A 13448-nucleotide genomic window follows, 5' to 3' on the forward strand; every position below is an offset into this window, starting at 1 on the left:
CCTCAGTTGCCCGTGAACTAGCACAAACAATCAACAAGTGGGCTCCTTTCTTATTAAAATGCTTCTGCACAGCAAGAGAAACCACCAGCAGTGTGAAGAGACAACCCACAATGTGGGAAAAAATGTTCACCTCCTTTTCTTCAAAGGTCTACTATCTCGAATCTATAAAGAACTTAAAAAGATCAGACCTCCCAAATTTAAAGACCCAATCTGAAAATGGTCATCTGAAATGAACAGACATTTCTCAGACAAAGAAGTAGAAACAGCAAATAAGTACATGAAAAAATGTTCAACATCACTGGTCATTTGTGTGATGCAAATGAAAACAACGCTGAGATTCCACCTCACTCCAGCAAGAATGGCTGCTATCATGAAATCAACCAGTAACAAATGCTAGCGGAGCTGTGGGGAAAGAGGAACCCTGCTCCACTGCTGGTGGGAGTGTAGACTCGTGCAACCACTGTGGAAATCAGTATGGAGATACCTCAAAGAACTAGGGCTGGAAGTTCCATTTGACCCTGCTATTCCACTGCTGGGGATCTTCCCCAAAGAATTGAAAGAATCATACCACAGTGATATATGTGCACCCATGTTCATATCAGCACAGTTTGTGATAGCTAAAACTTGGAAACAGCCCAAATGCCCATCAACTAGAGACTGGATAAAGAAAATGTGGTTTTTCAAAATAAAATGGAGTACTACTCAGCCATAAAAAATGAGAAATTAGAGACATTTATAACTAAGTGGATGCACATTGAGGCGATACTCTTAAGTGAAATAAATAGGACACACATGTATAAATACCAAATAGTTTCTCTTATGTGAGAAACTGAAAGTGTAAATAGGGACTAAAAGGTATAATAGGTAATGTGAAATAGGAAGAAAAGGGGCAAAGGGGAAGGAAGTGGGAGGGGTAGGGGAAAGGAAAGAAGGGTATGAAATCAATTTGAGAAAATGGAAAATAGGAACAAAATCTTTGTAATAGGAATGGAGGGGTTGAAGGGAGGGCTGGGCAAGGGTGAAAAATAAGAACCAAGAGAGATTATGTAAAGGTGCAAATTTCCAACGATGAATGTCATTATATTGTATACCTAAAATGTTCCAATGATTAGAATGAATAATCGATAATGCAAAATAGGAAGAAAAGTTCCAAAGGGGTAGGGGTAGTGGGAGGGGCTGGGGAAAGGAAAGAAGGGAAAGGGAAATGATGAGAAATGGAAAAAATGGAAATAAAGTCTTTGTAAATAGGGAAGGGTGGGCTCGGAATGGGGAAAAAATAAGCAGCTGAATCATGTAAAGGTACAAGTTCCCAGTGAGAAATGTAATTGTGTTGTATACCCAAAATGTTCTAATAAAAGAACTTTTAAAAAAACTGTATTTCTCAATTACAAAGGCTTTTTTTTTAACAGGTGAGAGGGATGACGTGTGCCTCCTGTGTACATAAAATAGAGTCTACTCTCACAAAACACAGAGGCATCTTCTACTGTTCTGTGGCTCTGGCAACCAACAAAGCACATATTAAATATGATCCAGAAATTATTGGTCCCAGAGACATTATCCACACAATTCAGGTAAGTGTCTAGACTTTGCATTTCCGTATTCTTACCTGTTCAGTTAACAGTCCCTTGAATCACATCTGGTTTGCATCAGAAAGATATTGAAAAAAATGTGATTGCTTTAAACATCCCTAACAAAGATCTGTCACAAAACCGACTGTATTTTATTTTCTAATTTGGAGGCAGGATCTTGCTATGTCCCTAAGTTGCCCAGGCTGGGCTGGAACTTGTGACCTTCTTGACTCAGCCTTCCAGAATGCTGGGAATACAGATCTGAGCCACCATGCCTGGCTCATTGCAAAATTTAATGTAAATAAGCCAGGTGTGGTGGCACATGCCTGTAATCTCAGCACCTGGGAAGCTGCGGCAGGAGGATTTCTGCAAGTTTTAGGCCAGCCTGGGGTACATAGTGAGTTCAACGCCAGCCTGGATGTCATAGCAAGACCCTGTCTCAAAAAAAAAAAAATTGTAAATATGGCTGCCTTTTTTCCTCGGTCATCATCAGGAAAATTTAAGAAAAGATATATTTATAAATCACCATCAGATTTAGAACTACGTATCACTTAAAATATTTAGAATGGAAATAAGGACTTTTTTGTGTGTGGTGCTAGGGATTGAACCCAGGACCTTATGCATGCTAGGCAAGTGCTCAAGCGTTGAGCTACACCCCTAGCCCTAGAAAGTGGGAATAAAGAACAGTTTGTTATAAGTTAATCACTAAGATTCTTATTAATCACTAAGAAAATGAAACATCATGTTAGATGCATTATTGTTCGTTAGGACAAAGCAAAAAACCTACTTTTAAATTAAAGTAAAATATTTAAAAAACCAAAACCTTTGTGCCAAATTAGTTTTGTCTTCAGTAAATCTTAAGTAGTAATACATGTAGGAGTGCATTAAAATTTTCAATGTGCTATAAAATTGGTGTTCTAGTTTTTTTTTTTTTCTTCAGTACTGGGGATCAAACTCAGGACCTTGAGCTTGTGAGGCAAGCTCGGTCTACATTCCCAGCCCCAGTTTTCTAATGATCTAAAGCAATGACGGTGAACCTGTTAAAGACCGAGTGCCCAAATTGCAACCCAAAACCCACTTATTAAATGCAAAGTGCCAACACGGCAGTTAAACCCGAATTTTTTTTTTTTTCTGGTACCTGGGGTCGAACTTGGGACCTTGCACTTGCAAGGCAGGCGCTGGAACCAACTGAGCTAAATCCCCAGCCCCTTCAACCTGAATATTAAAGTTTTAGTTTAGAAAAAACAACTCATACATTAAAAGAAAACCACAATAACAGAACTTTGAATGATACAAACAGTCTGCTGTGGCACACATGCCATAGATCTGTTACCATCGATCTACAGTATATTAGTAGTTTAGATAAGATCCTATTCGTATAAATAATAATACCTTTAACATCTTTGTGAAGCTACCATTATTGAGTACCCAAGACACAAAGGTGTAACAACATGAGGTACTCAGTAATACAAGATTCCAAAGCTTCAGCTCAATTCCCACAGCAGTGTTGTTGTCTTCATTTTGGAAGCAAGGAAACTCAGGTGAAGAGGTTACTTGTCAAAAGCCATATAGCTAGTAAGTGTCATAATTGGGATTTGAGCCTACTCACTATTGCTCTAAAGCTCGCAGTTGCCCTTTTCACTATGTTTGCTACATTATCAACAAATATAAGATGATACCAGTTTCCTTACTGTCAGTGCTCACACGAGTCTTACTTAGGTGTAGTTTCCTTTTTATACTTTATTAGGAAAAGTGAGTTCTTTCTGTGTTCTTTTTCTGATGGAAAAAGAGTCAAAAATTTAGTATGGTGCTAGCTTTTATTGGCTATTAATGCAAACCATTACTAAGGACAAAGGAACTTAAGTTATATTGTTAGTTTAAAAATAGTAGGATAGGGTTGGTGATTTAGCTCAGTGGTTTCGTCGCCTGCTGCGCAAGCGCAAGGACCCAAGTTCGATCCCTGGTACCAAAAAAAAAAAAAGTATAGTTGGATAAGCATTAACTAGAATTAAGGAAATATTACTTTTTAAATGAAAGATTAGAAACAAAGGTAATTAACAGGAAGCATGCCTTTATCTTTGTATTCCTCACAGTGACTTGCACTTAGTAATTGAACTGAACTGCTGTAAATAACAATACCATGGCTTAGAATTTCTCTTTAATATTTATATGTTGAGTGAAATAATTTTTTCTTCTGAATTTTCTTAGGGCTTAGGGTTTGAAGCTTCTTTGGTCAAAAAGGATCGGTCAGCGAGTCACCTAGACCATAAACGAGAAATACGACAGTAAGTGCTTTTGGAGTTTCAGTAAAGAAGCAGATTTTGAGTCCTTATTACTAACTTAACATCCTACTAGCTTGTCAGTTTTTACAATATCATCCTTATATGGGATGGAATCATTTCATCTTGTATTTCTCTATAGTGCATAGACTAGCCACTAGCAACTTAGTAAAATGATTTTTTTTCTTATTTTTTCCATATAAGATGGAGAAGATCCTTCCTTGTGAGCCTGTTTTTCTGTATTCCTGTAATGGGGCTGATGATATATATGATAGTTATGGACCACCACCTTGCAGCTCTTCACCATAATCAGAATATGAGTAATGAAGACATCATCAGTATTCATTCTTCTATGTTTCTCGAGCGCCAGATCTTGCCAGGATTGTCCATTATGAATTTGCTCTCTTTTTTATTGTGTGTACCTGTACAGGCAAGTGAAATGTTAGCAAATATACTTGTATTGAATGAAAAATAATGAAAATGTGGCAGGCAAGGTTATTTCCATTTGCAAAAGATATATTAGACAGAAGTCTGATCATCTTATGCTGGATACTTTACAAAAATAATTTTAAACTGAGTAGTTGAAGTAGATGAAAGATTCTGTTTAACCCCTAAGAATATTGTTTAATGATAAAGCAGAGAACAAGAGTTCAAGTTTTTTGAATTTGGTAATTCATATCTGCTATTTGATATAACTATTATTTTTGTCTGGCATGTTAGTTCATTACTTTCTGTGTTTTCTTCCCTTCTTTTGAGGTAAACTTTTACTGTAGAAAGGATCACTTCCATTTAATAAATATGTGTCTTTATTTGATCCTTATAAAAAGCATTGTTAGGGCTGTGGATGTAGCTCAGTGGTAGAGCACTTGCCTAGTATGCTCCAGGTCCTGGGTTCAATCTGTAGCATCACAACAACAACAACATAAAAAACCCAAAAAACTAAAACAGGCCAGGCACAGTGGTTCATGACTGTAATCCCACCTATTCAGGCAACTGAGGTGGAGTCCCAACTTGAGGCCAGCCTGGGCCACTTAGTGAAACCCTGCCTCAAAATAAAAAATGAAAAGGATTGGGTAGCTCAGTGGTAGAGCACTTGCCTAGCATGTACAAGGCCCTTGGTTCAATACCCAGTACTGCCAAAAAAAAAAAAAAAGTCCATGACAAAGAATTCTACTAGAAAATTCTTTTTCTAGTTTTTGTTTTTGCTAGCATCAAAAAGAAAAATCCAAGAATCATCTGACTTTCTTTATGTTATGGAATATACATTAGATCATAGAAGATACCCATTAAGGGCTTATGCCACAATTTGAATTCCTTGGTGTGCATACACATCTAAAATACAAAATTGTCTCAATTTAAAATTTTTCTTAAGGCTGGGGATTTAGCTCAGTGGTTCTGCTGCCTGCCTCGAAAGCGCAAGGTCCAGAGTTTGATCCCTGGTACCAAAAAAATTTAAAAAAAATAAATAAAATTTTTCTTAATATTGATGGATTAGTTAAAAGTCAAATAAAGTAAATATTGATATTTTATCTTAAGTTATTGATGTATATATGTGAATTTCATAATTTAAAAAATTTCAATGAGTATTGTTTCTATATTGCAGTTTTTTGGAGGCTGGCACTTCTACATTCAAGCTTACAAAGCACTGAAGCATAAGACGGCAAACATGGATGTACTGATTGTGCTGGCAACCACCATTGCATTTGCCTACTCCTCAGTTATTCTTCTAGTTGCAATGTATGAGAGAGCCAAAGTGAACCCTATTACTTTCTTTGACACACCTCCTATGCTATTTGTGTTTATTGCACTAGGCCGATGGCTGGAACATATAGCAAAGGTAAATATGAAACAGTGACGTTTGTTAAAATTATAGGTAGATGAATGACCATAATATTTTCTGTACCAATTATTGGAAATAAACATTGATTTATGTGATTAACTGTTTACTGAAGAAATATTTTTGTTTTAGAAGTATTTTAAGTTGAATATTCTTTTAGTAAATTTACCTAATTTATAGAATTAATACTGTAGATAGTAGAATATGTCCATGGTTATTTTAAGAGAGAGAGACATTTGAAAAGTACTTACTAAGGCCGGGGATATAGCTCAGTGGTTCCGCTGCCTGCCTCACAAGCGCAAGGTCCTGAGTTTGATCCCCAGTACCAAAAAAAAAGATTTAGATAATGTTAAATAAGAAGAAAAGGGGCAAAGGGGAAGGGGAAGTGGGAGGGGTAGGGGAAAGGAAAAAAGGGAATGGAATTAATGAGAAAATGAAAAAATGTAAACAAAGTCTTTGTAAATAGGGGAGGGATGGAGGGGTTGAAGGGAGGGCAGGGGAATGGGGAAAAAATAAGAACCAAGAGAGATTATGTAAAGTTGCAGATTTCTAATGATGAATGTCATTATATTGTATACCTAAAATGTGCCAATAAAATTAATCCAAAAAAAAGAAAAGTACTTATTTATATTACACTATCAGTTGGTGTGACCACATGGTTTAAAATAGTGATAGAAAAAATACAATGCTGTAATGTAAATTACTTTCTGATTCTGTTCCACATACCTTTATATTTAATGGAGATGCAAGCATAGTATATATGTCAATCTGTAACCTGAATACTATAAAGTTTTTCCCCTTCTTTTTGCAGTCTAATGATTATTTGACATTTCTGAGTAATTGTCAAGTCAAGTGTATTCTAACTTACTAAATCATTCTGGTTTTGTTCTTAGATTGTTTTCAGTTTTTTATTTTAGATAATCTCAAATTGAACATATTCATGCCTAATAATCATTTCTTTGAACTAGTACATTAGAAGAAATTATAAGGATATAATTACTGGGATAAAGGCCACAAATTGTGCAGTGGTTTGTGTTATAAGTTGAAACAGTTTTTGCCAGCAAGGATATGTCAGTGAAATAATTTTAGTATATCATCAGCATTGCAGCTTATCTAAATTCTTACTTTGTAGGCATTAAATGGTTACTCAGGCATTGCTTGAGTTTGCATTTCTTCCATTAATAGCATGAATAAGCATTTTTGCATATATTGGGTATTTAGATTTCCTCTTAAATGACTTGCCTATTTGTGTTCTTTTCCTATGTATCTGTTGGGTTCTTGATGTTTTTCTTATGTACATTTTCCTTGTAAATTATATGTAATACCCATTTTGTTTTTCATATTTTTGATGTAAAAATTTTCTGATTTGAATAAATTATATTTTTTAATTGTATGTATATTTTTTCTTTAGTTTTTTTATTAGTACATGTTTACAGTACATAATGATCACATTCATCATAGAGGATTTGTACATCTACATAACACATCTTAATTCTTTTTTATGTCCCCTCGTTCTCCCCCTCCCTCCAACTCTTCTTCCCCTCATTTATAAAAGCTCTATTTTTACTTTTTCCTTCTTTATTTTTTCTTTAAATTTCTTTTTCCTTCCTTCCCTCCTTCATCCCAGTCTCTTGTTCCCTTTCCATTTGAACAAGTTCTTCTTACTTCCTATCTTCCATTTTTCTCCTTATTTATACCTTAGGTTTCTCATACAAGAGAAACAATGTGATATTTAGACTTGTGTGTCTGATTTATTTTACTTAAGATTAGGGTCTTGAGGTGCATCCATTTACCTAAAAGCGCCTCAAGTTTATCCTTCTTTGTGGCAGGATAGTACTCCATTGTATATAAATACCACATTTCCTTTATCAATTTATCTCTTGATGAGAATATGGGCTGTTTCTAAGATTTAGCTATTATAAATTGTGCTGTTATAAACATGGGTATGTATCACTGTGGTGTGATGATTTTAAATCTTTTGGGAAGGTACCAGAAGGGGATTGGCTGGGTCAAATAGAACCTCTAGGTTCAGTTTTTTGAGGAAACTCCACACTGGTTTTCATAGTGGCTATGCAAATAAATTATATTCCTTAAGCAGACTTTTGGGTAAATGTAAAAGATTGTATCTCTAAGATCTGAACATTTTCTTTCTAAGCATTGTCAATATGTTTAATTTGTAGGGCAAAACATCAGAGGCTCTTGCAAAACTAATTTCACTACAAGCTACAGAAGCAACTATTGTGACTCTCAACTCTGAAAATATCCTCCTGAGGTATTTATCTTCATTCTCCTACCTGTTTTTAGAAGTTTTTATGAAAAATTTCAAATATACTCAGAAGTAGAATATCACAAACCCACATAATCTATCTCCCAGGTGTAACAGTTACCCACATTTTGCCATACTTCACTTCATCTATCCATTTTCTCTTTCTGTTGTTGCAATAGACTGTAAATCCCAGTCATATCATTTTGCTGCTAAATATCTGTATAGCATCTCTAAAAAAAATTCTTTTGTAACTACAATAGCATCTTGCACCTAACAAAATTAACAGTGATTTTTCTTTTTTTGGTACTGGGGATCGAACTTAGGACCTTGCGTTTGCGAGGCAGGCGCAGCACCACTGAGCTAAATCCCCGGCCCCAACAATGATTTCTTAATGTCATTTAATACCCAATGCACATTCACATTTCTCCTTTGTCTGCAAAACGTTCTTTTTTTGTTTCTTTTTAAAAATCCCCTTCCCTCCTCCCTTCTCTCCACCTCTAGTTCTCCTTTCCCCTTTTTCATTCTTGTTGATATTGTTAATCTTAGTTTGTTTATGGCATACAGTGTTTATATTCATTGAGGTTATTAGGCCCTTTTACCTGGCATATCTTCATTCTACCTATCACACCCCCGCAACCCGACCCTCATCCATGGCCCCTGGATTCCTTCCCATCTACAAGAAATCTATCCCCTTGTCTCCATCTACCCTTTATTTTTCTCTTAATTTGTACTTTGCCTTACTCAGATGAGAAATATCATATGATATTTAAGTTTGTGTGTCTGATTTATTTTACACTCAACATTATATTTTCTAGGTGTATCCATTTTTCTACAAAAGTCTCAAATTTGTCATTTTTTATAGCTGAGTAGTATTCCATTATATATATAGATACCACAATTTCTTTATCCAGTCATCTGTTGATGGGTATACAGGCTGTTTCTAGGATTTAGTTATTATAATTTATGCTGCTATAAACATTGGTATGCATGCATAACTGCAGTATGATGTCTTAAGTTCTTTGGGGGAAGATACCTCAAAGTGGAATAGCTGAGTTAGATGAAATTTCTCATTTTAGTTCTTTGAGAAATCTCCATGGTAATTTCCATAATGGTTATACTAGTTGACAATGCAGGAGAGTTTCTTTTTCACTATAATCACACCAGCATTTGTTATTTTTTGATTTCTTTATGATTGCCATTCTTTCTGGAGTAAAATAGAATCTTAACATTGCTTTAATTTGTATCTCTCTAATGGCCAGAGATGTTGAACATTTTTTCATATATCTTGTTGGCCATTTTAACTTCTTCCTCTGTGAAGTGTCTGTTCATTCCTCTAGCTCATTTCTTTTTTTGGTGTTTTGAGACAGGGCCTTGCTATGTAGTTCAGGCTGGCCTCAAACTCACTATGTAGCCCAGGCTAGCCTCGAACTCATGGCAGTCCTCCTGCCTCAGCCTCCCAAGGTCTTGGATTAAAGGCATGAGCCACCATGCTGGGCTTGTAGCCCATTTCTTGACTGAGTTTTTAATTTTACATGGTCTAATTTTTTTGAGTTCTTTATATATTCTAGATATTAGTTCTCTGAGAACTAGGTGGCAAATTTTTTTCCCATTCTGTAGATTGTCTCGTCATTATACTTGATTGTTTTGCTATATAGAAGCTTTTTAGTGTGATATAATCTCATTTGTTGATTCTTGCTATTAATTTTGTGTGCCGTTGAGATTCTGATTAGAAAAATCTTTTCTTACACCTATGTATTCAAGTATTTTTTTTTAAGTTTATAATTTACTTACAATCCATTTAGGATAAAAACCTACTTTATGCAGCTGTACCCTTTAATTCATTTCTTCTGAAGAGAAGTACAAAAGATCAGACTAAAACTGAGACAAGCATTTTAAAGAAAAATCCTTTAAGAGTCCCAAAACAAACTGTAAATGGTTTGTTTTACCAAAAGAATTCGTTTTTTTGCAAAATATAAAGAATTTTACACTATAAACAAAGACTTTTGTACATATATTTAAATTAGAATTCTATCTGATTTTCCTCCAATTCTTCTTGAGCACAAAGCATACAGTATTTGCAAGTTAGAAAGCTAATAACTTCAATGGGAAGACTGTCTCAGAATAAACTTTTATCTCTAATATATTTAGAAAGATAGTATTCATTCTTTCCTTTTGTCCAAAGTTCAGTACACTAGTAAATTTTAATTTAGTTTACAAAATTCTGCCATATTAACATGAAGAACAGACTGATGCTTAAAATTTAAGCATTATCTTTTAGGAAACAATATAACACAGAGATTAACATAGTATCTAAATGGTTACAGTCTAATAATTAATTCAGAAAACCTTAGCAACTTCTGTCCAAAATGACCAAACTGATCCCATACCTCTTACCAGGTCATTATTCTGTTTTCTTCTAGTATGTCATTATTCTATTTGCAGTGGCCCTTCTATGAAAGAAACACAACTTAAAATAAAACCTGGTTAGAGTAAGTCATAGAAAATAGTTCTCTAACACCAGGTGAACTTCAAAACTTGATCATCAAAAAATCTTCTCTGCATGCATGGATATTCATATAGCAATATAATTTTGGCTTATTTATGATAATGTTAAATTGACTTTTATAATCTTTCAGCATTTGAAAACTTTATTATCTAAAAACCTCCCCAATAGATTATGAGCCTATGTTTTAAAAATTCATCTAAAATTAGTCCTGTACTGATTTGCAGTTACCTAAATATTGGTATTTTAATCCCTAAGTGAAAACAAAATGAAATTTTATGAATTTTAATAAAAGTTTTTATTTCCCTAGTTCTCCTAATCATATATATACTTAATCATTACCTTATATTATCATTATTTTATAACTGATGCTTTAACACTTGAGAACTTAAAAAGACCCATGATCTAAACTATGCATAGCTCTAGCTTTAAATTTTTTTTTCCTGTTTATCTCAATTCTCATTTGTATCATCTAAGGAGTTAAAGGTTTGTGATTAAGGAGGTATGATTTAAGTTATGGCTACAAATAGCATATGATACTATAAGAATTCATATGTCTTCTATATTTAGATGAACTTTTTAACAAGAATATAAGTACAGTCAAGGAGAATTATGTCTTCATTGTAAAATTCTTATCTAGTATGGGCAATTGTATTTTTTTTTAAATTTATTTTAATTTGTTTTTATTTTTTTGGTACCGGGATCAAACTCAGGACCTTGCACTTATGAGACAGGTGCAGCACCACTGAGCTAAATCCCTGGCCCTTGGGCAATTGTACTTTAATATGTTCTCTCAAAACATCTTCCCTAAATGAAGTCTCTGTTACTACTACAAAATTATTCTTTCCACTCATGACATTTTACGTAGCATCATTAAAGCACCAAAGAAAATTCTGTAAACAAACTTTTAATCAGTAAACTAAGGGCAAATATCCATTTGTCTTTATTACAATATTTTAAAGGCCATGATATGCATCTCTACTTCCTACAGTGAACATTTTTATTTTATTTATTTATTTATTTTTGGTACCAGGGATCGAACTTGGGTCCTTGCGCTTGCGAGGCAGATGACGGAACCACTGAGCTAAATCCCTGGCCCAGTGAACATTTTTATAATAAAAATTCAAGCATAGTTATACAAACAGAAAACAGTTGCTGTACATTTTGGAGAAACTAGATATACAGACTATGACTTTTTAGTAAAGTGAGCATAAGAAACCTATAAAATGTGTGCACTGTATATAAAAATTCAGTATTTTAGTTTCATTGAAGGGATTCATAATTATTAAGAATAAAAGATGGTAGTTCCATTGGCTTATAATTATCCTGTAAACAGTAAGAATGTGATAAACAATGAATTAGAAATTTCTTATCTCCCAGTATCTCCTTCTTCTTGTATTGGAGCTGCTATTGTAACAGTTAAAATTGGCTCCTTTGAGTATTAGAATTTTAGCAGAAAATGAATTCCAGCTGGAATAAATTAACAGTCTACAGCAGATTCCTGGCATTAGGAAAAAAAATAGTGCAGGTCATAAGAGGACTGATCTACATGTTATATGACAGAGAAACTCAAATCTTCAAACCTTTTCTATTTTAAAAGATTTGCTTTGTTGCTATTATATTGCTTTCTAAATTATTTGGCAGCAAGGTAACAGAAAAATAAAAACATAAAACTGTTTAATGTCTACAGATTTATGAAGAAAAAAACCTCAAAATAGCCTTTTCCTATTGCTGTTAGGAAATAGTTCGATTTGGCACTCTGGATTTGTAAAAGGAAAAGAAAAAAAAGAAAACTTAAAGGTGATTGGTATTCCAATCACAGGCAGTTAAGAAAAACACAGGAAAGGAAAATAAGAAAAATTGCTATTTTAAGAAAAACATTAGAAGGCAGACAACCACAGGCCTTTGTGTCTTCTACCCTTCACTGTCTCTGGAATACTTTCACCTGCAACACAATATACAAATTATTATTTATACTAGGATTATATTGGTAAAGAAGACCAGATTCAGTTTTTGTTGTGCTCTAATTTAAGTGCCCATTAAGATACCGTGACCACCAAGCCAAGAAAGCCTTAAACAACAAAATATTCCATTCACGTTATATATTGTTTTCTTGTTCAAGTTTGGTACACAAATAACTATAAGACTCTGAAAAGTCCTATAAATGTAGGCTGAGTTTCTGTAGCTGATAACTGTTCACTGAAGATCAGATGATTCTCTCTTGAGGAAATGTTCCTGGTTTGAGTGAGCAAGGTAACTACAACATTAACTTCTTTTGTAGAACAATGTAAATAACAGTGCATACACACTCTTAAATTTGGTAGGTAACAAAAGTTAGAATGCAGTCATCTTTTATGCAACAAGAAAATAAATAAATAAAAAATTAAATACTGGAACTTTAACCCAACATTTAGTATCGACAAATCAGTAGTGTCGACTTCATATATGAAGGACAGCAGACTCTGTTTTGAAAAATGCTCAATTTGGGCTAAAGATATTTAGAATATTAAGTTTTTACTTTTTGCTTAAAGGAACACAATACAATCACCATCAAGCTGCTATCGTAACTCACTTTAAGCTGGGGTAAAGTGACCGTTTGGTCCACGGCACAAGTTACATATATCACACTTCTGTCAGTCTGAAACCTTGTAAGATTTCATGTTTATAAACTACAGTACGCACTGACCAAGCTATCAGTCCCTCACAGTTTTGGTTTTTTTTTGGTACTGGGGATAAAACTTGGGTCCTTGCGCTTGCGCAGCAGGTGCTGAAACCACTGAGCTAAATCCCTGGCCCAGCCCCTCACAGTTTTTTAGAAAAATATCTACATTTGTCTGTATGGATGTCAAAATGTTACACCATCATTTGTTTAAAAAAAAAGATGCACATTCATACTGTGAAGTTATTAGGAAAATACTCTTGCAAATAAACTATATAAAGATAAAATACACTTCAAAACTATGTGGGGGTTTGTTTTGTTTGTCTGATTTACAAT

At 34.2% G+C, this 13448-nt stretch overlaps 1 protein-coding gene across 2 annotated transcripts in view; it reads left to right on the plus strand.

Annotated features, from left to right (window-relative positions):
* Positions 1 to 13448, plus strand: part of Atp7a (ATPase copper transporting alpha) — a 228203-nt gene that overhangs the window by 163988 nt on the left and 50767 nt on the right. For both annotated transcript variants that reach the window (XM_087196603.1, XM_004867484.4), the window contains exons 8-12: positions 1410 to 1571; positions 3777 to 3853; positions 4052 to 4277; positions 5451 to 5684; positions 7865 to 7956. In XM_087196603.1, the coding sequence (XP_087052729.1) occupies positions 1410 to 1571; positions 3777 to 3853; positions 4052 to 4277; positions 5451 to 5684; positions 7865 to 7956 (791 nt within the window). The remainder of the gene's footprint in view (positions 1 to 1409; positions 1572 to 3776; positions 3854 to 4051; positions 4278 to 5450; positions 5685 to 7864; positions 7957 to 13448) is intronic.

This window comes from Heterocephalus glaber, unplaced genomic scaffold (assembly GCF_053883595.1).
Source record: "Heterocephalus glaber isolate CG9 unplaced genomic scaffold, H.glaber_assembly_v1.0 deba00001613, whole genome shotgun sequence".
NCBI classification, from domain to species: domain Eukaryota; kingdom Metazoa; phylum Chordata; class Mammalia; order Rodentia; family Bathyergidae; genus Heterocephalus; species Heterocephalus glaber.